The 26,258-nt window shown below is 43.8% G+C and overlaps 2 protein-coding genes across 3 annotated transcripts in view; one reads left to right on the top strand and one right to left on the bottom strand.

Moving 5' to 3' along the window:
• The first annotated feature begins 391 nt into the window (after positions 1 to 391).
• LOC115159722 (proteinase-activated receptor 3) lies at positions 392 to 6,118 on the top strand. The gene is made up of 2 exons (XM_029709729.1): positions 392 to 892; positions 4,539 to 6,118. Exons 1-2 carry the CDS (start codon positions 826 to 828, stop codon positions 5,639 to 5,641), a joined length of 1,170 nt encoding a protein of 389 aa, XP_029565589.1. The 5' UTR covers positions 392 to 825; the 3' UTR covers positions 5,642 to 6,118.
• A 15,577-nt stretch (positions 6,119 to 21,695) lies between these two features.
• LOC115159721 (synaptic vesicle glycoprotein 2C-like) overlaps positions 21,696 to 26,258 on the bottom strand; it is a 53,842-nt gene continuing 49,279 nt past the window's right edge. The window contains exons 11-12 of one of the 2 annotated variants that reach the window (XM_029709728.1): positions 26,089 to 26,248; positions 21,696 to 25,974 (exon numbers count right to left, since the gene is read on the bottom strand). In XM_029709728.1, the coding sequence (XP_029565588.1) occupies positions 25,791 to 25,974; positions 26,089 to 26,248 (344 nt within the window). In that variant the 3' untranslated portion in view covers positions 21,696 to 25,790. The remainder of the gene's footprint in view (positions 25,975 to 26,088; positions 26,249 to 26,258) is intronic. The other variant, XM_029709727.1, reaches the window with a different exon arrangement.

Genomic DNA, 26,258 nt, shown 5'->3' with positions numbered 1-26,258 from the left:
CAAGTGACTTGATCAGTAAACCAATACAGTAGTTCTCTTAACCCATAAAAAAAAATCTGATCTCTATTCAAAAAGAGTGGGGGTTCAATTCAGAGCCATAGTCCTCGTCCTTTAGCAGCTGTAAAATAAAACTTATCTGAGAGGTTGATGGAACTCCAGGCAAAGCAATATCTACAGTAATCACACAGTATTCAGACCCCTTCACTTTTCCCACATTTTGTTACATTACAGCCTTATTCTAAAATGGATAAAAAAGATTTACACACAATACCTTTTACATAAGTATTCAGACCTTTTACTCAGTACTTTGTTGAAGCACATTTGGCAGATACTGTGATAATGTGGTTGTCCCACCTAGCTACAGTATCTAAGATGAATGCACTAACTGTAAGTCACTCTGTATAAGACAGTCTGCTAAATTACTCAAATGTAAACATACATTTTGAGAAAGTAGTTACTCAGCAGCACAAAATTATGCTGGCAACACCAACTTGAAAACATTCCTTCAAAATAAGAGTACCAATAGAAAAGCTTTAATAATGTATCTCTTTGAAGCGTTCTACTGCAACAAATGTGTGTTAGAGATGCAATGTCTTCAAAAATGGCTCTTTTGTTTTGAAGGTTTAAACCGGAAGTGTGTTTTCTATTACTGCCTATTGCTCTGCCTTCCTCTCTGGTTTAACTCACTGAGAAAAACTTGACGGAACAAGAACAGACAGACTTTTTGACAGAGATGTGACCTCGCTGGACGTCTATAGAGATCTTCCTATATAGTTAATAGCTAGAGTTTATTATTTCATAGGACTGTTCAGATAAACTGTGGCAATGGGGAAACTGGTGTTTTTTTTACTTGTTTCATCTCTTTTGCTGGATGTGACCTTTCAATCCAAAGGTAAAGACAACTCCTTATTATTGATGACTGTTTATCAATAAGTAATAATTATTGAAATACTTCTAAACTGAAATTATTAAAAATGACCATTTAGTGATGGTTTCTAATAATATTTTATTTTGCCAACTGTGAGATTTATCCAGTTTGATCTATTGCAAGCTTTTTTGGGGGACTATAATAACATTTAACACAAAAAATATATATTAAAATGTCAATATGTTTTTTGCAATAACTTACCTATATTTATACAGTAGATATGTGAATCACTGAACCAAAGCCTTATATATGATTTGACTAATCGACAGGGCACAGATAGACCTCTCTCTCTTCTGATTCAGTCACTGGTCCTATGTTCCAGCATGTTACAGTGAAAGCCACGTGTTTGACTAACACCTGAGTCCTTTCCTTGTCAGCAGCTCTACTCATTACCATAGATAGGAAACTGAGTCATGCCATGTCAAATGACCTTACTTTACTTAATGTACTGTATGCTTTATTTTATTGGAAAACCAAATGCATATTGTCATTTTTACTTTTACTTCTTAATTGTCACTGCGCATGTCATACAGTGAGCTCCAAAAGTATTGGGATATTTTCAGTTGTTTTGGTTCAGTTCTCCATTATTTTGTGCCCAATAGAAATGAATGGTAAATAATATATTGTGTCATTTTGGAGTCACTTTATTGTAAATTAGAATAGAATATGTTTCGAAACATTCATGTGGATGCTACCATGACTACAGATAGTCCTGAATGAACCGTGAATAATGATGAGTGAGAAAGTTACAGATGCACAAATATCATTCCCCCATGAAAATGCTAACCTCCCCTGTTATTGTAATGGTGAGAGGTTAGCAGATCTTGGAGGTATGATATTTGTACATCTGTAACTGTGTCTCACTCATCATTATTCACAATTCATGAATCATGGTAGCATACAGAAACATATTCTATCTTATTTAGAATAAAAGTGTCTCCAAAATTACACTATACATTATTTACCATTAATTTCTACTGGGCAAAAAATTATCAAAACAAACAGCAAATGCATCCAACAAGTTTATAGAGTCACAAGATTGATGTAATCACTGCGTGCTAGGAATATGGGACCAAACACTAAACTTTTGACTACTTTAATAAACATAAGTATTTCTACCAGCACGTCGCATGTGCAACCAGAGGGGAAATTTTTTTTACTCTACACAAAGAGACACATACAAACCTTTCCCTCGCCATCCATTTGGCAAATCTGACCATCATTCTATTCTCCTGATTCCTGCTTACAAGCAAAAACTAAAGCAGGAAGTACCAGTGACTCGCTCTATATGGAACTGGTCAGATGATGCGGATGCTACGCTACAGGACTGTTTTGCTAGCACAGACTGGAATATGTTCCTGGATTCATCCAATGGCATTGAGGAGTATACCACGATGACGACATCATCCCCACAGTGACAGTATGTACATATCCCAACCAGAAGCCATGGATTACAAGCAACAACCGCACTGAGCTAAAGGCTAGAAGCTGCCGCTTTCAAGGAGCGGGACACTAACCCGGATGCTTATAAGAAATCCCGCTATGCCCTCAGACAAACCATCAAACAGGCAAAGCATCAATACAGGACTAAGATTGAATCCTACTACAACAACTCTGATGCTCGTCGGATGTGGCAGGGCTTGCAAACTAGTACGCACTACAAAGGGAAACCCAGCCGCGAGCTGCCAAGTGACGCAAGCTTAACAGATGGGCTAAAATACATTTATGCTCGCTTCGAGGCAAGCAACATTGAAGCATGCATGAGAGCACCAGCTGTTCTGGATGACTGTGTGATCATGCTCTCTGTAGCCAATATGAGCAAGACCTTTAAACAGGTCAACATTCACAAGAAGATTACCAGGACGCGTACTCAAAGCATGCGCAGACCAACTGGCAAGTGTCTTCACTGACATTTTCAACCTCTCCCTGACTGAGTCTGTAATACCTACATGTTTCAAGCAGACCACCATAGTCCCTGTGCCCAAGAACGCTAAGCTAACCTGCCTAAATGACTACCGCACCATAGCACTCACGTCAGTAGCCATGAAGTGCTTTGAAAGGCTGGGCATGGCTCACAACCCCATCATCCCGGTAACCCTAGACCCACTTCAATTCGCATACCGCCCCAACAGATCCACAGATGACCCAATCTCAATCTCACTCCACATTGCTCTTTCCCACCTGGACAAAAGGAGCACATATGTGAGAATGCTGTTCATTGACTACAGTTTAGCGTTCAACACCATAGTGCTGATGATGATGAGACGGCCTATAGGGAGGAGGTCAGAGATGTGATGCCAGGACAACAACCTCAACGTGAGCAAGACAAAGGAGCTGATCGTGGACTACAGGAAAAGGAGGGCCGAACACTGCCCCATTCACATCGACGGGGCTGTAGTGGAGCGGGTCGAGAGTTTCAAGTTCCTTGGTGTCCACATCACCAACAAACTATCAGGGTCCAAACGCACCAAGAAAGTTGTGAAGAGGGCACGACAATGCCTTTACCCCCTCAGTAGACTGAAAAGATTTGGCATGGGTCCCAATATCCTCAAAAAGTTCCACAGCTGCACCATCAACAGCATCCTGACAGATTGCATCACCGCCTGTTATGGCAACTGCTCGGCGTCCGACCATAAGGCGCTAAAGAAGGTAGTGTGTGCAGCCCAGTACATCACTGGGGCCAAGCTTCCTGCCATCTAGGACCTATATACTAGGCGGTGTCAGACGAAGGCCCCAAAAATTGTCAAAGACTCCAGTCACCCAAGTCATAGACGGTTCTCTCTGCTACGTCACGGCAAGCGGTACCGAAGTGCCAAGTCTAGGTCCAAAAGGGTCCTTAACAGATTCTTCCCCCAAGCCATAAGACTGCTGAACAATTAATCAAATGGCCACTTGGACTATTTACATTGACCCCCCCCCCCTCCCCCTCCCCCTTTTGTTTTTACGCTGCTGCTACTCACTGTTTCTTATCTATTCATAGTCACTTTATCCCTACCTACAAATTACCTCGACTAACCTGTACCCCCACACATTGTCGGTACCAGTACCCCCTGTATATAGCCTCGTTATTGTTATTTTATTGTGTTACTTTTTATTAAATGTTTTACTATAGTTTATTTTGTAAATATTTTCTCAACTCTATTTCTTGAACTGCATTGTTGGTTAAGGGCTTGCAAGTAAGCATTTCACAGTAAGGTCTACACCTGTTGTATTTGGCGCATGTGACAAATAATAATTTATTTGATTTGATAAGTGAATTTGTCCAAATACTTTTGGTCCCCTAAAATGGGGGAACTATGTACAAAAAGTGCTGTCATTTCTAAATGGTTCACCTGATATGGATGAAAATACCCTCAAATTAAAGCTGACAGTCTGCACTATCATTTCAAATCTAAAGTGCTAGAGCACAGAGCTAAAACAACATCTCACTGTCCCAATTCTTTTGGAGCTCACTGTATATTCCTATGTAAATAAAAATTGCTAACCAAATGAATGATGAATACACATGAAAAACAAAGACAAAAGCTGTTTTGAATAGCCTTCAGTGTACTTTCATTATGAGTTATAGTACCAAACCCTAATGTCTCCCTCCCTTCATGTCCTCTTCCAGGAAAAAAAGCCAGGAAATCCAAGAGGAACATCACTGAAGTGGTAAATCCCAGAACATTTAGAGGAGAAATCATCCAGTCAAAGTCTGTCTCTCTCCCTAATGCCACCCAACAGACACAGACACAACAAGCACCCCATTCTACTCCCCTCCTCAGCCCCTCTGCCCTTACCCCTCCGGCGCTGCGGTTGCGAAGCAATGACACAGCGGCGTATCTTGCCGGCCCGCTGAGCACACGGGTCATACCCTGCGTTTACGTACTGGCCGTTGTCGTGGGAATCCCAGCCAACGTTGCCATCTTGTCTGCCGTGGCCACTAAAGTCAGGACAGTGTCGTCAACCATCCTCTACTGCAGCCTGGCCGTCTCCGACCTCTTCCTCCTCCTCTCCCTCGTCTTCAAGGCCCACTACCATCTCCACGGCAACCACTGGATGTTCGGCGAGGCTGCCTGCCGCATTGTCACGGCCTGTTTCTACGGCAACCTCTACTGCTCGGCCCACACGCTAGCCTGCCTTAGCATCAAGCGCTACCTGGCTGTGGTGCACCCCTTCCTCTACAAGAGCCTTCCCAAGAGGGCGTGCACCGTTTGGGCCAGTCTGGCTGTGTGGGGGGTGTTTGGGGCTGCCGTTGTACCTAAACTCCTGGTCCGTCAGAGCTACCACCTACCCCAGCTCGGCCTCACCACCTGCCATGATGTACTCCCCCGGGACTACAGCTCCCATGCTCCTCTGCTCTACTACAATCTGGGCCTGACAATCCTGGGTCTATTAGTCCCCCTGGTGGTCACGGCTGTGTGTTACACATGGATCATCCGAGAACTCAACCGCTCGCACCACGACTGGACACTGTATGTCAAGGCCAGCTCACTGGTGTTTGTGATCTTTGTGGCATGTTTCGGCCCCGCCGCGACCCTCCACTTCCTGCATTACGTACACCTGTTGGAGGGCGGAGAGGAGAGCTTCTATGGCTACTTCAAAGTAGCGGTGTGTCTGTGCTGCCTGCATGCCTGCCTGGACCCGTTCCTCTTCCTCCTCATGTCAAAATCAGCCGGATCCAAACTCTACTTCATGACCCTCAAGGGGAAGACACTGAACATCTCCACCTGAATCTTAATCTGGATTAGAATCTGGATTAAAAGTGTCCCCAGATGATCAGAATAATCAGAATAAATCCCTGAGCATCCCCAACTGAATTTTACATAATCTGGATTAGAACCTGGATCACAGGCCTAAATTTGTGTCAGAGATCTCAATCTGTAGCTAAACTGTGAATGTACATGTATGTGACTGACTATCAGAGCATCCTCTCTATGACTGAGTATTCTATCCACTTATTCTGAATTAAGATTTGGATCTTAAACAGGCCACAAACAGGATCAGGGTTGGGACAGTTATGGATCTCAGTGTAAATGGGACAACATCTGGTTTAGGATCTAGTTCCATATGTGATATCTTTTTGGATTTGTATGTGACTCTTTGCTGTTTTTTTTATGTTTGAGCTGGAAACCAAACGGCAGAAACAGGACCTTTCTGACAACAAACAGATAGTAATGTCAACTACTGTATCAATAATTGTACACTGTATTCCGAGTAGACTGGACTGGAATTATATTGTGTGTGTGTGTGCGTGGATGGGCTTGTATAGGTGTATTATTATTTTCATACAAAACAAGCTTTGTTGATCAATGCTTGGCTCTTTCAGTGCATGTTATTAAAGAGAATGTTTTAAATGTACCATGTAGTTACACTAAGTGTACAAGAACATTAGGAACACCTGCTCTTTCCACAACAGACTGACCAGATGAATCCAGGTGAAAGCTATTATCCCTTATTGATGTCACTTGTTAAATCCACTTCAGTCAGTGTAGATGAAGGGGAGGAGACAGGTTAAAGAAGGATTTTTAAGCCTTGAGACATGGATTGTGTACAGTTGAAGTCGGAAGTTTAAATACACCTTAGCCAAATACATTTAAACTCAGTTTTTCACAATTCCTGACATTTAATCCAAGTAAAAATTCCCTGTTTTAGGTCAGTTAGGATCACCACTTTATTTTAAGAATGTGAAATGTCAGAATAATAGTAGAGAGTGAATTATTTCAGCTTTTATTTCATTCCCAGTGGGTCAGAAGTTTACATACACTCAATTAGTATTTGGTAGCATTGCCTTTAAATTGTTTAACTTGGGTCAAACGTTTCAGGAAGCCTTCCACAAGCTTCCCACTATAAGTTGGGTGAATTTTGGCCCATTCCTCCTGACAGAGCTGGTATAACTGAGTCAGGTTATACTATATACATAGTCTTATAAAGCTATTACTTTGAACAAAATAAAAAAAATCTGCATTTTTTTTGCCTTGATGATAGTAATATATGACATTTTGAGTAAATGTGTGTGTGTTTGTGTAGCGTGGTTCGTTCTGCGTTGTGTACTTTTAATCAGGACACTGCCACAACTGGAATTATGATGGTTGAATCATGTTTATTGGTCCTGCACACGAAGAGACAACACACAATAGGTTAGCCCTCGGTGCAGTCACAGCTCTCGGGCACCTTGCTAGCTGAAGGTCCGGCAAAAGAGCGGGAACTGCATACATACATTTAGTGCCCATCAGCACACTATACAATACAGTTAAAATTATATACAACATATTCGGAACAAAATAAAAGACATACCTGCACACGAAGAGACAACACACAATAGGTTAGCCCTCGGTGCAGTCACAGCTCTCGGGCACCTGCGTGACCACATAGCAACTCACTCAAACACGGTCCCAAATACTCCCGAGTTACAATAGGTACCCTAATTAGCGAGCTTGGTGAAAGTTAACATAAATCTTTATAATTGTTCACATTGTAACAAACCCTATAATTGCGTAACAGCACTTTATGTAACTTTACCACAGTTTTATATTGCCAAATTACGGCGCCAAGGACAACATACCTTGCTAGCTGAAGGTCCGGCAAAAGAGAACGATAACAGGGTCCGTAAGTACGGATAACCCGCGATGGACCAAACCAAAATATACAAACTTTTACAATTAGGTGTATTTACAATATAGATATCAAAAAATGTTTGTACACTGAAAAATAACATTAACTATGCTGCTGTAATTAAATAAAGAAAACACATTGAATTATTATTATTGTTATTAACTTATTAACATCCCCTCTTGACCTGGCCTACTTGAACTGTCCTTGCGTGCAACTTGGTGCATAATCTAGGGGAACAACATCACTCTACTACATTCACCCCCACTGTTTTACACTAGATTATAAACACAAAACAAAACACATTACCTCGAAGGTAACAAAGCAAAGAAAGAAAGAAGAAAAAAAAATTCACACCCACAGAGCGACGGAGTAACCCAGTGTAGTCCCTTAAGTCTAGACCCACAAATGGTCGATCAGCTGGAAAGCTATCCCGCGAAGGATTAGGAAAAATAAGAGGTAGCTAATCCCTTATTCAACCGTATACAAAAAATGCCAAATACATTTTATGCTGATGAACTACACACAAAGTTACATGAATTGTCAAAAATATTAGACCAACCCACCAATCACTCTAAGACCCAGTTAGATTACCATATACACACAAAAAAAATGAAAAGGTAGGCAATATCCTACCGTCACTGAGAAACCAAGAACGGTTTCATTTCCTGTGTAGACATAGTTTGGATTAACCTATCCACTGGCTTAATAAATCTACCTAGTCTAGTCCGAACACCCTCACCCAAAAACCTAGCAGGAATGTCACGGACAGCCCTAACCGTGCTCAGAGGCCTAACCTCAGGTTTGGGAATACTACAACTCGGCCTATCCGGAGCCAGCACACTTTCAGTTACAGACTCAACACTAGTAGTGTCAGACGACTGATCAGAATCCTGGTAGATTGCCACAGACCACACTGACAAAGCATCTTCAACCAAGTTAACAACATCTGTCACAGCACCATCCCCACTGAATGGAGTTTCGCCATCAGAACTCTTGTATGCTTTGGGGATCTCTCTCTGGTCCACTTCTACTGAGCACACCTCACTCAAGGGGACGTCATATGGCCGTTCCACTTCACTTCCATCAACTGGGACTACACCATCTTCTTGGAATATCCTCCCAGAAGACTCAGGAAGGCTTGCTACCCAGTGGACAGTCCTTGCGTCACTCCCATCCATTTTGCTGGACGCTGCAGACATCTCAGAGAACACGTCACCACTCGATAGATATCCGTGACTCTCAGGTTCCTCCCATGAAGGCAAAGGCAGAAAGTTGACTGGCATAATCAGGTTCCTATGCACCGTCTTGATGCGTCCAGTGGTAGGGTGCTGTATACGATATGTGTTCAGTGAGCTGTTCTTCGCAACAACTATGTACACCGCACTGTCCCAGCGATCAGCCAGTTTCTTCTTGCCCCTCTCTCCCTTGTTAGCAAGTAGAACTCTGTCTCCCTTCTCTACCGAATGACCCTTCGACCGTCTGTTGTAGACCTCGGCTTGTCTCTTTTGTTGCTTACTTGCATGCTGCTGAGCCAATGTCATGGCTTCTCTCAGATCCTCACCCAAAGACTGGACATACTTATCCACATCGACCGTGTCCCCATCCAACAGCACACTTTCAAACATAACATCTACTGGCAACCTAGGGGTGCGTCCAAACATCAAGAAGAAGGGCGGAAACCCAGTAGTCTCGTGAACAGTGCAGTTATAGGAGAATGTCAATGTGTTCAACATCTGAGGCCATTTAGCCTTGGACCTAGCTGGCAGAGCTCTAATCATCCCCCCCAGCGTGCGATTAACTCTACTTAACTCACTCCCAGGAGCCATAGACGTTCCACAGCCAGCCTCGGGCTGTTCACAGGAGAGGCGGAACATGTCTTGAACATCATCCACTCGAAGACCTCTGGCTTCCTCCAGCAGGACATCATATGGAATTCTTGTCAGTCGGTGCAGAACTGTGGAGCGGACAAATGGCTCTCTGCTCAAAACATCAGCAACGACATTCTTGGGACCTGGTATGTACTGGATATCAAAGTCAAAGGGTGCCAGCTTTGCAACCCATCTCTGCTCGCATGCATCAAGTCTCGGCTTTGTAAGAATATATTTGAGTGGATTGTTGTCGGTCCACACAGTAAACTTATGCCCTCGCAGCCAATGGCTGAATTTATCATGAATGGCCCATTTCATGGCTAGAAATTCCAGCCGGTGAGCAGGATACTTGGATTGTGCATGATTAAGAGATTTACTAGCAAAAGCTATTGGCCTGGCTATTGCCGTTCCATCTTGCACTTGGGATAGTACAGCTCCCAAACCACTAGTAGATGCATCCACAGAAAGTAAAAATGGCTGAGAAAAATCTGGATGAGCCAGCAGGGCCTGATCAACTAGTGCTGATTTCAAAGCTTCAAAAGCGAGTTGACATTCGGCAGTCCAGTCTGCAGCAGTGAGCCTGCGAGAGGGACCAGGCCTTCTCCTACCCTTGCCTCCCCTAGACTTCTTCTGACCTGTAGTTAGCTGAAACAATGGCCTAGCAACCATGGAACAATTCTCAATGTAGTGCTGATAGTATACTACCATACCAAGAAAAGAACGGATTTTGCTAGGAGACGGAGTGACACCATCAGCCTCCATCATCTCGCTTTCAGTCACGTTCAAAATAGTTTGAACTTTAGCAGGGTCAGTGGCTACGCCCTCCTGAGAAATGATGTGACCCAAAAACTTAACAGACCTCCTCAAAAACTTGCACTTAGACGGAGACAGTTTAAGATTGTGCTCCTGCAACCGCTGAAAAACCATCTCAAGTCTCTGCAGACTCTCTTCCTCAGTCTTAGCAAAAACCATCAGAACATCCAAATAAAAAAGGAGACTTAGAAAGTTTTGGTCACCAAAAATGGTCAGCATCATTCTCATAAATGTAGCCGGGCTGTTGCAGAGGCCCTGAGGCAACCGATTGTACTCGTGCAGGCCTAAAGGAGAGGAAAAGGCCGTGTATTTCTTATCCTCTTCATGCAGTGGCACGTTATAATACCCTGACGTCAAGTCCATTGTGCTGAAGAAGGCATTACCTCCCAGCGCGGCCAGTACATCAGCCTGATGAGGCAGGGGATGAGCGTCCTTTACAGTGCGGGCATTTAACCACCTAAAGTCAGTACATAGGCGCAAGTCCCCATTCTTTTTCCATACCAGCACCAATGGTGAGGCATACTCACTGCTTGATTTTCTGACGATTTCCTTTTCCTCCATATCATCCAGTGTTTCCCTGAGTTTTTGGTAATGAGCTGGAGAAAGCCTACGATAAGGTAATCGAAATGGGCGGTCATCAGTCAGCCGTATGCGATGGCAGAACCCCTTTGCCTCACCACAATCTAGGCTATGTCTAGAGAACACTGTGTCATACTTCCCAATTAAATTGACAAGTTTATCCTTCCAGAACTGTGAAACTGGACACTCCTCAACAGACAGGCCTTGAAGTCCAAGATTGCTCAGTGTACTGTTGCCATGAACTACACTGCCACCAACTGAACTCTTAGCTGTCAGACTGCCGTGTGAGCTGTCACATTGAACTTTAGCCACGTTCTGGTAAGCTGCTTGCTGCTTGACATCATCAAAATCCTCCAATGCAATGCAAGGATACACATCCGCCACTTTAGCATTTCGTCTCAGGGTAACTGGTGATGTTGTTGGATTCACTATCTTCACAGGTAGCCATCCATCCCCCCACAGAGGCGTAACTACTCTCCCCACTAGTATGTGTCGATTCACACAACGAGACGTGCTGGGCTCGACAACAACAGTACTGACCACAGAGAGTTTTGTCTTTGGGGGTAGGCGGCCCCACACTAGATGCTCACTCATGGGTTGGAGTGTTACTGCTCTCTTCAACTTAATGGTGCTTACTTTATCTGGGATAGAGTCTCCTCTCCATCTCTCCAGATTTGACAGGAGACGCAGGAAGTGGCTGTCATCGCACTGGCTAGAGGAACCTGGTGTACCCACCACCCGCCAGTAGCTGTCATTTGATTTGAACTGTCTAATCAAAGACTTCAACACATTAGTGCCCACAATGAGTTCATCAACCTGCCCATCTACAATAAGCACTGGGACTACATAGCTGAAACCATAAAGCTGAATTTTTAAATCACACATGCCCACTGGGCTAGTTTGCTTCCCACCACAACCCACCAGGATAATATCTGAAGGAGCTAGAAAGTTCCCCTCTACCACTCCTGCCTCCCTCAACCGAGGTACAATATCTGCGGTCAGAGTAGTAGCCATGGAGCCACTATCTAACATCCCCTTCAACTCAACTTTATCCTGTACTAGCACGGAGGTGTAAAACAAACTGTCATTCTGCGAAATTCTCATTGTGTTCTGAAAAATTACTGTGTTGTTCTTGGGTACTGACTCACAAATGTAAGAATAAACAGATTGGATATCATCATCAGTGGAGGAAAAATAAGACTGCCCCACATTGCCCTCCTCAGAATGGAGGCATTCTAGTTTTCCTGAGACCTGCCAGTCTGTCCACATCCAGGGCTCTGTCGCTGCCCAGCCTCACTACAGTCAAAGCTAATGTGGCCCGGAGAGAAGCACTTGAAGCACAGCTGGTGCATCTGACAGTGAGCTTTGGTCCAGTGATTAGTGCTTCCACAGACGGCGCACTCACGCTGACGTTTGTGGAACTGTTTACGGGGCCCTCTGTTCACAGACTGAGTATTGCTGACCAGAGCCTTCTCTAACAAAGTCAAAACCTTCTCTAATGTCTCACCCTCAGATATAGATGGTGCCTGGTCTGGTTCACGGCCACATTGAGAAAAGGATGACACCTTAGGTCTGTTCACAGGACCCACTCCCTCCTGGGGGGAGTCAAAGACGGCAGCCACCTGCTGTGAAAGTTGTGTTCTACATGCTTTACGTTCCCTTAACAGTTCATCCAACTGATCCTGTACCTCACTGGCTGTCCAGTCACGAATGGGTTTGCTCTTGAACACTTGGGCCAACTCTCTATCAGGACAGTTGCGTACAAACATGACTGCCAACTCTGAGCACTCATTGGGTAGGGTCCTGCCCTCACTCACAAGGTACTGTTTGGCTGCCTCTGCAGCTTTGTTAAGCCTAATCCAGAAATCTATTGGACCCTCATTAGCATATGGTTTGATTGAATAGAAATCAGCTAATGGCGTACCTGAGCAGACAGTATCCCCAAAGTGTTGCTTGAGAACACTGAACACCGCCTTAACATCTGTAACAGGGTTGTTACGCATCCAGACTTTGGTCACATCCCGTGCCCTCCCCATGAGCCTAGACATCACCTCCCCAACATTCTCAGACCCAGTGTAACCCCTCTTCTCTAAGTAGACTCCCATTAACTCCTCCCACTCCAGGACAGAGTACTTATCTGAGCCATCACCCCTAAAGAAAGGTGGAGGACTAACATCGGACTTCACAACCAGATTCAGCTTGGACGCATCAATAAAGGTTGACCCACCCTGCTCAGGCAGGGGAACCTGCTGGGGTTGGTGAGGGGGACAGGCAGGAGAAAGACTTGAAACCCCAGACTGCAGTAAACTTGCTCTGATAGATTCACCTATCTCTGAACCAATCTGCTTAATAATGTCACTAAGCTGACTCGGAGGCGTCCCATTATCACTGAGGATTGTGGATGATGGTACATCAAAAGACAGAGGTGGGATACCCTGGTCAGGTGGAACAAACAGCCTACCCCTCCCAGCGCTTGAAAACTCAGGACTAGCAAACGCTCTACTCCCAGGAGCTGACTGTACACTTGGCGTAAATGCAAGGACACCCCTCCCTCTACCCACACTAAAATCCCCAGCATAACTCAATCTGTGGACTTGAGAATCTACCATGGCTCAACAGAGCACTAAAATACAATGTAATTTACTGCATTCAAATACAAAAAAAATTGCAATAAACAAATTCATCAAAAACATACAAATAATCACAAATACCTGTATCTAATGAATATGCTACACTCACATTCACTGTTTACAGTATATATTAGCTTACAGCAAACCATCAACAAATGCGCATGCGCAGGTCGAGCGCCTCAGCCACATGCACAGCTCCCGGGGGTCGGCTCACGGCACCAGTTTGTAGCGTGGTTCGTTCTGCGTTGTGTACTTTTAATCAGGACACTGCCACAACTGGAATTATGATGGTTGAATCATGTTTATTGGTCCTGCACACGAAGAGACAACACACAATAGGTTAGCCCTCGGTGCAGTCACAGCTCTCGGGCACCTTGCTAGCTGAAGGTCCGGCAAAAGAGCGGGAATTGCATACATACATTCAGTGCCCATCAGCACACTATACAATACAGTTAAAATTATATACAACATATTCGGAACAAAATAAAAGACATACCTGCACACGAAGAGACAACACACAATAGGTTAGCCCTCAGTGCAGTCACAGCTCTCGGGCACCTGCGTGACCACATAGCAACTCACTCAAACACGGTCCCAAATACTCCCGAGTTACAATAGGTACCCTAATTAGCGAGCTTGGTGAAAGTTAACATAAATCTTTATAATTGTTCACATTGTAACAAACCCTATAATTGCGTAACAGCACTTTATGTAACTTTACCACAGTTTTATATTGCCAAATTACGGCGCCAAGGACAACATACCTTGCTAGCTGAAGGTCCGGCAAAAGAGAACGATAACAGGGTCCGTAAGTACGGATAACCCGCGATGGACCAAACCAAAATATACAAACTTTTACAATTAGGTGTATTTACAATATAGATATCAAAAAATGTTTGTACACTGAAAAATAACATTAACTATGCTGCTGTAATTAAATAAAGAAAACACATTGAATTATTATTATTGTTATTAACTTATTAACATCCCCTCTTGACCTGGCCTACTTGAACTGTCCTTGCGTGCAACTTGGTGCATAATCTAGGGGAACAACATCACTCTACTACATTTGCATGTTTTCCCATGCGTGTGTGGGTGTGACACAAAAAATACAGTGCCTTAAAAAAGTATTCATACCCCTTTGATTTCTTCACATTTTATTGTGTTACAAAGTGGGATTACAATGGATTTCATTGTAAGTTTTTGACAACAATCTACACAAAATGATGTGTATGGCCTCCCGAGTGGTGCAGTGCTCTAAGGCACTGCATTTGCAATGTTGCGGTATCACTACAGCCTGGGGTTCGATCCCAAGCTGTGTCATTACTGGCTGTGACCGGGAGTCCCATTGGGCAGTGCACAATTGGCCCAGCGTTGTCTGGGTTAGGGGAGGGGTTAGGGGAGGCTTTGGCTGGGGGGCTTTACTTGGCACGTCGCTCTCTTGTGGCGGGCCGGGCGCCTGTAGGCTGACAACGGTCATCAGTTGAACAGTGTTTCCTCCAACACATTGGTGCAGCGGGCTTCCGGGTTAAGCGAGCGGGTGTTAAGTTTGGCGAGCCATGAGGACGCATGACTCGACTTCGCCTCTCCCGAGCACGTTGGGGAGTTGCAGCGATGAGACAAGATCGTGATCTCGAAATTGGGGAGAAAAAGTGGGTAAAAAAAAAAAAAGATGAGGAAGAGTTGCATAAATATTCAGCTCCATGAGTCAATACATGTTAGAAACACCTTTAGCAGCGATTACAGCTGTGAGTCTTCTTGGGTAAGTCTAAGAGCATTACACACCTGGAATGTGCAATATTAGCTCTTAATTTGTTTCATAATTCTTCAAGCTCTGTCAAGATGTCGGGGATCATGGCCGGACAGCAATTTTCAAGTCTTGCCAATGATTTTCAAACAGTTTTAAGTCAAAACTGTAACTTGGCCACGCAGGAACATTCACTGTCTTCTTGGTAAGCAGCTCCAGTGTAGATTTGGGCTTTTATCCACTTTGACAATACAGAGTACTTTGAGTAGATCGTTGCCAAAAAAGGACAATTAAATACATTTTAATCTCACTTTGTAACACAATAATATGTGAAGAAATCCAAAGGGTCTGAATACTTTTGCAAGGCACTGTAAAGTATGTGTGTGAGAGGGAGGCAACAAAGGGAGCTCTTTATAGTAACAGCACAAAAGAGCTTGGGATTTATTGTATATTGGTAGTGACAATGTCCCCGAACAATATGGTTACAATGGGTTGGATTATGGCAAGGGCATTTTCACGTAAAAGGCCCCATAGGAGCATAGGAGCACATCACATTTGGTGTAAAATGAAAGCTAAGAGTCTAGGTTATATATATATTTTTAATTACATTTTAATCCCACTTTCAAGCTTAACATCCTTATCATTTATCGCCCTCCAGGTTCCCTTGGAGAGTTCATCAATGAGCTTGACGCCTTGATAAGTTCCTTTCCTGAGGATGGCTCACCTCTCACAGTTCTGGGTGACTTTAACCTCCCCACGTCTACCTTTGACTCATTCCTCTCTGCCTCCTTCTTTCCACTCCTCTCCTCTTTTGACCTCACCCTCTCACCTTCCCCCCTACTCACAAGGCAGGCAATACGCCTCTCCAGATGAAATATCGCGTCTTGTGACGGCCGGCCGCCCAACAACCTGCCCGCTTGACCCTATCCCCTCCTCTCTTCTCCAGACCATTTCCGGAGACCTTCTCCCCTACCTCACCTCGCTCATCAACTCATCCTTGACCGCTGGCTACGTCCCTTCCGTCTTCAAGAGAGCGAGAGTTGCACCCCTTCTGAAAAAACCTACACTCGATCCCTCCGATGTCAACAACTACAGACCAGTATCCCTTCTTTCTTTTCTCTCCAAAACTCTTGAACGTGCCGTCCTTGGCCAGCTCTCCTGCTATCTCTCTCAGAATGACCTTCTTGATCCTAATCAGTCAGGTTTCAAGACTGGGCATTCAACTGAGACTGCTCTTCTCTGTGTCACGGAGGCTCCCCGCACTGCTAAAGCTAACTCTCTCTCCTCTGCTCTCATCCTTCTAGACCTATCTGCTGCCTTTGATACTGTGAACCATCAGATCCTCCTCTCCACCCTCTCCGAGCTGGGCATCTCCGGCGTGGCCCACGCTTGGATTGCGTCCTACCTGACAGGTCGCTCCTACCAGGTGGCGTGGCGAGAATCTGTCTCCGCACCACGTGCTCTCACCACTGGTGTCCCCCAGGGCTCTGTTCTAGGCCCTCTCCTATTCTCGCTTTACACCAAGTCACTTGGCTCTGTCATATCCTCACATGGTCTCTCCTATCATTGCTATGCAGACGACACACAATTAATCTTCTCCTTTCCCCCTTCTGATAACCAGGTGGCAAATCGCATCTCTGCATGTCTGGCAGACATATCAGTGTGGATGACGGATCACCACCTCAAGCTGAACTTCGGCAAGACGGAGCTGCTCTTCCTCCCGGGGAAGGACTGCCCGTTCCATGATCTCGCCATCACGGTTGACAACTACCTTGTGTCCTCCTCCCAGAGTGCTAAGAACCTTGGCGTGACCCTGGACAACACCCTGTCGTTCTCCACTAACATCAAGGCGGTGACCCGATCCTGTAGGTTCATGCTCTACAACATTCGCAGAGTACGACCCTGCCTCACACAGGAAGCGGCGCAGGACCTAATCCAGGCGCTTGTCATCTCCCGTCTGGATTACTGCAACTCGCTGTTGGCTGGGCTCCCTGCCTGTGCCATTAAACCCCTACAACTCATCCAGAACGCCGCAGCCCGTCTGGTGTTCAACCTTCCCAAGTTCTCTCACGTCACCCCGCTCCTCCGCTCTCTCCACTGGCTTCCAGTTGAAGCTCGCATCCGCTACAAGACCATGGTGCTTGCCTACGGAGCTGTGAGGGGAACGGCACCTCCGTACCTTCAGGCTCTGATCAGGCCCTACACCCAAACAAGGGCACTGCGTTCATCCACCTCTGGCCTGCTCGCCTCCCTACCTCTGAGGAAGCACAGTTCCCGCTCAGCCCAGTCAAAACTGTTCGCTGCTCTGGCACCCCAATGGTGGAACAAGCTCCCTCACGACGCCAGGACAGCGGAGTCAATCACCACCTTCCGGAGACACCTGAAACCCCACCTCTTTAAGGAATACCTGGGATAGGATAAAGTAATCCTTCTAACCCCCCCCCCTTAAAAGATTCAGATGCACTATTGTAAAGTGGTTGTTCCACTGGATATCATAAGGTGAATGCACCAATTTGTAAGTCGCTCTGGATAAGAGCGTCTGCTAAATCACTTAAATGTAAATGTAATGTAATTAAGTCATATAAACATTTTTCAAACATTTTCCATCCTTAAAATTAGGAATAAGCCAAGACTTTGATTTCTGGTCAAACAGATGGAAAAAGGGTCTTAGAAAACAGTAGATTATAGTTAGGTACAGTAGACTACAGTTCAGTAGAGCTCAGTACAGAACAGTATAGCACACTAGAGTGGAGTATAATTTACAGTACTGTACTGAACTCTACTCTACTGTGCTGTGTTGTACTCTTGATGTCCAAATCTGTGAAACCTAGACGTCTATAATTGGTAAAGATTTGGTCCGGTCGGGACCAGCCAAATTTGGTCCTGTTTGTGGACGGAGCTCATTCTAATAATCGCCAGTTTGTAGAATAATACCCAAATATGCAAAGGATTCTACATTTTTCTATATTGTGTACCAAAAGTTTGGACACACCTACTAATTCGAGGCTTTTTCTTTATTTTGACTATTTTCTACATTGTAGAATAATAGTGAAGATATCAAAACTATGAAATAACACATTTGGAATCATGTAGATTCTTCAAAGTAGCCACCCTTTGCCTTGATGACAGCTTTGCACGCCGGCTATCACCTGGTACTCAACCCTGCACCTATGTACAGTGTCGTGTCTTTGGCATCAATAAAGGTGAAGAGTGTTATTTTACCAAATCAATTCTCTGTAATTATTATTACGTGATTAAACTAATCATGTAAATTTAATTAACTAGGATGTCGGGGCACCAAGGAAAATCTTCAGATTACAAAGTTATAATTTTCCGAATATAACTCTTCAGATATTTTAATATCTGATCAACTAGTCTTCTATTAATGAATTATTCTTTGCCTCAAGTCAGTCTCATCTGAACGTCGTAAATTGTTGGTTATCTGCACGAACCCAGCCTTTACTATGAATCATCCATACACCAATTGGCTTAATCATTTATTTAGTAACTAACTAATCACTTAAATGCATAAAACACAGTAGATATGGTTACAAGGAAATGATAGGGGAGATTCCCTAGTGGGCTAAGCCGATATGACGGCTTGGTAGAAAAAGGGAAGCGAGTGTGGACTGAGAACATGCGGGGAAGACAAAAGGGATCACTACACAGTTGATAATTATATTAATTGAAATGCTAATCCTTTGCACATGAATGCTCACTCATTCGGGAATAATTGCAATCAATATACACTGCTCAAAAAAATAAAGGGAACACTTAAACAACACAATGTAACTCCAAGTCAATCACATTTCTGTGAAATCAAACTGTCCACTTAGGAAGCAACACTGATTGACAATAAATTTCACATGCTCTTGTGCAAATGGAATAGACAACAGGTGGAAATTATAGGCAATTAGCAAGACACCCCCAATAAAGGAGTGGTTCTGCAGGTGGGGACCACAGACGACTTCTCAGTTCCTATGCTTCCTGGCTGATGTTTTGGTCACTTTTGAATGCTGGCGGTGCTTTCACTTTAGTGGTAGCATGAGACGGAGTCTACAACCCACACAAGTGGCTCAGGTAGTGCAGCTCATCCAGGATGGCACATCAATGCGAGCTGTGGCAAGAAGGTTTGCTGTGTCTGTCAGCGTAGTGTCCAGAGCATGGAGGCGCTACCAGGAGACAGGCCAGTACATCAGGAGACGTGGAGGAGGCCGTAGGAGGGCAACAACCCAGCAGCAGGACCGCTACCTCTGCCTTTGTGCAAGGAGGAGCAGGAGAAGCACTGCCAGAGCCCTGCAAAATGACTTCCAGCAGGCCACAAATGTGCATGTGTCTGCTCAAACGGTCAGAAGCAGACTCCATGAGGGTGGTATGAGGGCCCGACGTCCACAGGTGGGGGTTGTGCTTACAGCCCAACACCGTGCAGGACGTTTGGCATTTGCCAGAGAACACCAAGATTGGCAAATTCGCCACTGGCGCCCTGTGCTCTTCACAGATGAAAGCAGGTTCACACTGAGCACGTGACAGACATGACAGAGTCTGGAGACGCCGGGGAGAACGTTCTGCTGCCTGCAACATCCTCCAGCATGACCGGTTTGGCGGTGGGTCAGTCATGGTGTGGGGTGGCATTTCTTTGGGGGGCCGCACAGCCCTCCATGTGCTCGCCAGAGGTAGCCTGACTGCCATTAGGTACCGAGATGAGATCCTCAGACCCCTTGTGAGACCATAAGCTGGTGCGGTTGGCCCTGGGTTCCTCCTAATGCAAGACAATGCTAGACCTCATGTGGCTGGAGTGTGTCAGCAGTTCCTGCAAGAGGAAGGCATTGATGCTATGGACTGGCCCGCCCGTTCCCCAGACCTGAATCCAATTGAGCACATCTGGGACATCATGTCTCGCTCCATCCACCAACGTCACGTTGCACCACAGACTGTCCAGGAGTTGGTGGATGCTTTAGTCCAGGTCTGGGAGGAGATCCCTCAGGAGACCATCCGCCACCTCATCAGGAGCATGCCCAGGCGTTGTAGGGAGGTCATACAGGCACATGGAGGCCACACACACTACTGAGCCTCATTTTGACTTGTTTTAAGGACATTACATCAAAGTTGGATCAGCCTGTAGTGTGGTTTTCCAATTTAATTTTGAGTGTGACTCCAAATCCAGACCTCCATGGGTTGATAAATTGGATTTCCATTGATTATTTTTGTGTGATTTTGTTGTCAGCACATTCAACTATGTAAAGAAAAACGTATTTAATAAGATTATTTCTTTCATTCAGATCTAGGATGTGTTGTTTAAGTGTTCCCTTTATTTTTTTGAGCAGTATATATTACGCTGTAGGTTTGCTCAATCTTGGTAATCAAACCTGTGCCACCTCAGCTTACACCGGGGTATGCGTGGTCTAAACTATTCGCAAACACAGCTCACGCTGTGGGTTTGCTTAGTCTGAAGACGATTTTCCTAAGAGGGGCTTTTATTCGTAACAATAGGATAGGGCTGTTCCATGGGAATACAATTATCTCACATTAAAGTTTTAACATCACATTACATAATTTCACAAATAGTTTAATCTTTACTCATTCATTATATACAAGAATTTGATCCAAACCTCATAACGGAGGCACCTGTATAAACAGAGTTAGGGTAATGTGGCTGTATTGTCTTTCATGAGGTCACAAACATGAAACAAAACAGACCGGGTCATAGCTGGCTTCTCCACCGACCGTTTACACATTCTCCAAAATATGGATATTGTTCAGTTCTCAAGTTCTGTGATGTAGTAGAAGTTCCTTTGTTCTACTGTGAAACTCTCTCCATACTGCATGGCCAGGGAGTCTCTTTACGGAATTTATGACGTGGGGGTTGTAAAACTGCCCCCCCCCCTCCCAACAGGAGAGGGGGTTGTTCACATCTCTGCTAGCCAATTCACAGAAAGTGCTAACATCATGACAACAGTATATAGTCATTGAACACGGATCACTTTATCAATGTTTATATACTGTTTTACCCACTTCATACTGTATGTATAAACTGTAATCTAGTCAAGGCTTTTTATTCAGATGTCCATGTCTAGACACACACCATCATATACCTACATATTTATGTTCCAGACTCTGACATAACTCGTTATAATATTTCTATATTTCCTTTCTTACATTTTTTGGGGGATCTGTGTGTATTGTTTTGTATTGTTCGGTATTACTGCACTGTTGGAGCTAGGAACATAAGCATTTCACTACACCTGCAGTAACATCTGCTAAATACATGTACATGAGCAATACAATTTGAATTTGATTTATGATCCTATTAAAGCTCAGTAGAGTTATAGTCATTAGATTGTGAGCGAGGGGGTTTGAAGCAGGGCCTCCTGCGCAACAGAAGAGCCCATTAGCCCACTTAACCAAAGCAACTCCTCAGGTCTCATGCAAGGTTGCTCATCACCTGAACACGCTCGCTGCATGCACGCCCACACACTGAATCAACAGTTCCCTCTTCTGGCCATCTTGACAAATGACACAAATTGTAAAGTCTGTAATCAAAGAACCATGGAATGTAACTCTTTATTGAATACAGTACGTGTAGATCCCAGTGGAACCTCTATATACTTTACATTGCACCTGGTAACCTTCCCTAGTCAAAGTAAATCAGATCAAGGACAGGTATTTGACAAATGGTTTAACACACACCTCCTATTCAAACCTGGGCCTCAAGATCTACTAACTACAGAACTGCTGGTTTTCATCCTTCCCTCTAATCAGGGACTGATTCAGACCTGGTCAGTGGATTATCTGGCCAATTAATGACATGCTTGTTCTTTCTGTGTCTAGATCAGGTTACGGTTAAGCACTTTGTGACAAATGTTTTTGTAAAAAGCACTATACTTTGATATATTGATCAGTGAGAAGAGGGACAGAAGGGGAAAAGAGGAAACCAGCAGTACTGTGGAGGGACCTGGAGGGGCTGGAGTTGAATAGTCCTGGTCTATAGCATGTCTGTAGCTCCGTACAGTACAGTCATTTCACCACTGCATGCCCCGTCAAAATTACCCAGAAGAACGGAAGGACACCTGCCCACAGAACAAGGAACTCACCAGAATGATACAGTCATCTTTGACCAAGATTAACATGGCTGCTCATCCACAGAACAGCAGCAGGGATGTAGTGGAGTGAAAACACACCTAAACACAGACTACACCACTGGTTTATTTTGTGAATAGTGTTGATAACACACCTGGCTGTTACCCCAAATTAGCATTGTTACCTGTAGTGTTTATGTTACTCTCTCTGTTATCTCAGCCAGCTACAGTGTTTAGCCACCTTCATGTTTTTCTACAACTACATCCCTGTAGCAGAGACACAAAAACAGAACACACAACAGAAAGACTTTAGTAACATACATGCAAAGTTTCCTATTTTAACAGAAGTGTAGTTAAGAGTTTGTTTCATACAGAGAGTGATGTGATGAGGGATGGATGGCTGCAAGTGATGCAGTTGGACAAGCTGAAAGACAAAGTCATTAACACACCATTAACTCTTCTTGAGCTGCACTGTTGGTTAAGGGCTTGTAAGTAAGCATTTCACGGTAAGGTCTACACTTATTGTATTCGCCGCATGTGACAAATAAAGTTTGATTTGATTTGAAACCAGTCAGACACTTCAGTGAGTGAAGTCAACTCATTAACATCGCCCCCAACCCATGGTTGGGAAATTAACAACATTTGAATATATACAATATATTATACACACACACACACACACACACACACACACACACACACACACACACACACACACACACACACACACACAATATCATACATACACACACACATACTGTACATTTACACAAATGATCCATACCTGGTCAAATGCAAAAGCAGGTACTGCAATGATGCCATTATGATATGAATATGTTAAAGGCATAGTTCACCCCAAACTATACATTTAGCTTTCAGTGAAATAGGTTAAATATCCCTTAACATGCCAACAGAGTTGTGTGCTCACAAGAGCTTCAGCCTAAAACCTAAATGGACGCTTCTCTAGTCTAGTCTGCCCTTAGAGTATGGTTATGTTGTAACATATAGTAACTATGGTACCCAGGCTGACTAAAGAACGTATCTTATCACATAACTTGTATTCATGTCAGACCCGTAGCACTCGAGGACAGCAGCAATAGGTACCTTTGATTAAACTTAGGCTAGGTTTAGAATGGCTTTTTCATATCTCATCAAGTTAAAACCCTATAGCCTTCCCTGTGGCTCAGTTGGTAGAGCATGGTGTGTGCAACGCCAGGGTTGTGGGTTCGATTCCCACGGGGGGCCAGTACAAAAAAATGTATGAAATGTATGCATTCATTACTGTAAGTCGCTCTGGATAAGAGCATCTGCTAAATGACTAAAATGTAAGTGTCTTTCTGCTTAAACAGAGCTGAATTTTGATCAACTCCCCAAACGAAACACCTGGATATTCAACAACAAATAACCTAAAACAAACAGCTGTTTGGGAATATCAAGGTTGAAAAATAGGTTAGGCAAGATAGTCTGGTCTTGGGGCAGAAACAGCAATCACCTGGGCAGAGCCCTCCAGAAGGTGAATAAAATAGCGTTCAACTCTTCCCACGCACTCCACCCCGAATTCCAGCTCCACCCCTCTGGGCGCAGGTTAAAAAAAATATGGCCAAGGGCTCTTTTATTCCGAATGCAACTTAACAAAATGTTGGACTAATTGCACTTTAGCACTTGCACTTCAACATGTAGCCCTTTACTTGAACACGCTATCATAAGGCCTACATACCACTATCTTAAAACAATGTTACATATGTAGTCCTTTACTTGAACACGCTATCATAAGGCCTACATACCACTATCTTAAAACAATGTTACATATGTAGTCCTTTACTTGAACACGCTATCATAAGGCCTACATACCACTATCTTAAAACAATGTTACATATGTAGTCCTTTACATGAACACGCTATCATAAGGCCTACATACCACTATCTTAAAACAATGTTACATATGTAGTCCTTTACTTGAACACGCTATCATAAGGCCTACATACCACTATCTTAAAACAATGTTACATATGTAGTCCTTTACTTGAACACGCTATCATAAGGCCTACATACCACTATCTTAAAACAATGTTACATATGTAGTCCTTTACTTGAACACGCTATCATAAGGCCTACATACCACTATCTTAAAACAATGTTACATATGTAGTCCTTTACTTGAACACGCTATCATAAGGCCTACATACCACTATCTTAAAACAATGTTACATATGTAGCCCTTTACTTGAACACGCTATCATAAGGCCTACATACCACTATCTTAAAACAATGTTACATATGTAGTCCTTTACTTGAACACGCTATCATAAGGCCTACATACCACTATCTTAAAACAATGTTACATATGTAGTCCTTTACTTGAACACGCTATCATAAGGCCTACAAACCACTATCTTAAAACAATGTTACATATGTAGTCCTTTACTTGAACACGCTATCATAAGGCCTAAATACCACTATCTTAAAACAATGTTACATATGTAGTCCTTTACTTGAACACGCTATCATAAGGCCTACATACCACTATCTTAAAACAATGTTACATATGTAGCCCTTTACTTGAACACGCTATCATAAGGCCTACATACCACTATCTTAAAACAATGTTACATATGTAGCCCTTTACTTGAACACGCTATCATAAGGCCTACATACCACTATCTTAAAACAATGTTACATATGTAGTCCTTTACTTGAACACGCTATCATAAGGCCTACATACCACTATCTTAAAACAATGTTACATATGTAGTCCTTTACTTGAACACGCTATCATAAGGCCTACATACCACTATCTTAAAACAATGTTACATATGTAGTCCTTTACTTGAACACGCTATCATAAGGCCTACATACCACTATCTTAAAACAATGTTACATATGTAGTCCTTTACTTGAACACGCTATCATAAGGCCTACATACCACTATCTTAAAACAATGTTACATATGTAGTCCTTTACATGAACACGCTATCATAAGGCCTACATACCACTATCTTAAAACAATGTTACATATGTAGTCCTTTACTTGAACACGCTATCATAAGGCCTACATACCACTATCTTAAAACAATGTTACATATGTAGTCCTTTACTTGAACACGCTATCATAAGGCCTACATACCACTATCTTAAAACAATGTTACATATGTAGTCCTTTACTTGAACACGCTATCATAAGGCCTACATACCACTATCTTAAAACAATGTTACATATGTAGTCCTTTACTTGAACACGCTATCATAAGGCCTACATACCACTATCTTAAAACAATGTTACATATGTAGCCCTTTACTTGAACACGCTATCATAAGGCCTACATACCACTATCTTAAAACAATGTTACATATGTAGTCCTTTACTTGAACACGCTATCATAAGGCCTACATACCACTATCTTAAAACAATGTTACATATGTAGCCCTTTACTTGAACACGCTATCATAAGGCCTACATACCACTATCTTAAAACAATGTTACATATGTAGTCCTTATGACAGTGTTCAACTAAAGCCTAATGGGTACATGAGTGAAGACTGCTGGGTAGTGGAGTTCTACATCAAGACGTTGCCGCGAGTGTCAGGCAGTCGTAGTCCCACCAGGCCTCCTCCCACCAGTACAGCCGACGCCAGCAGGATGGGGATGGTCTTTGTGATGCCAACCAGAGAGCCGAAGATCAGGTTCCCCAACACCGCTGCCAGCTTACACATGGCATTACAGAACCCAAAACCTGTACCCCTGGAGAAGAAAAGGAGGGCAGAGGAGAGAGTCAAGGATGGAGGGTGTGTGTTTGTGTGTGTTTGTGTGTGTGTTTGTGTGTGTGTGTCGTGCCTGCCTGCGTGTTGTACCCACCTCCTGTCAGTCGGGTAGAGCTCAGCCGTAACAACGTCCAGGGAGTTCCAGGCTGATATACTGAGGCCGTTATAGAGACACAGCATGAAGATCATCATAGACTCACTTGTCCCAAACCACAGGAAGAAACAACTGATGCCTGACAGCACCATGGAGCCCCCTGGAGGAGA

This window comes from Salmo trutta, chromosome 23 (genome assembly GCF_901001165.1).
Source record: "Salmo trutta chromosome 23, fSalTru1.1, whole genome shotgun sequence".
NCBI lineage: Eukaryota > Metazoa > Chordata > Actinopteri > Salmoniformes > Salmonidae > Salmo > Salmo trutta.
Note: the sequence above shows the minus strand (reverse complement) of the source record. Positions and strands in the feature narration are given on the sequence as shown.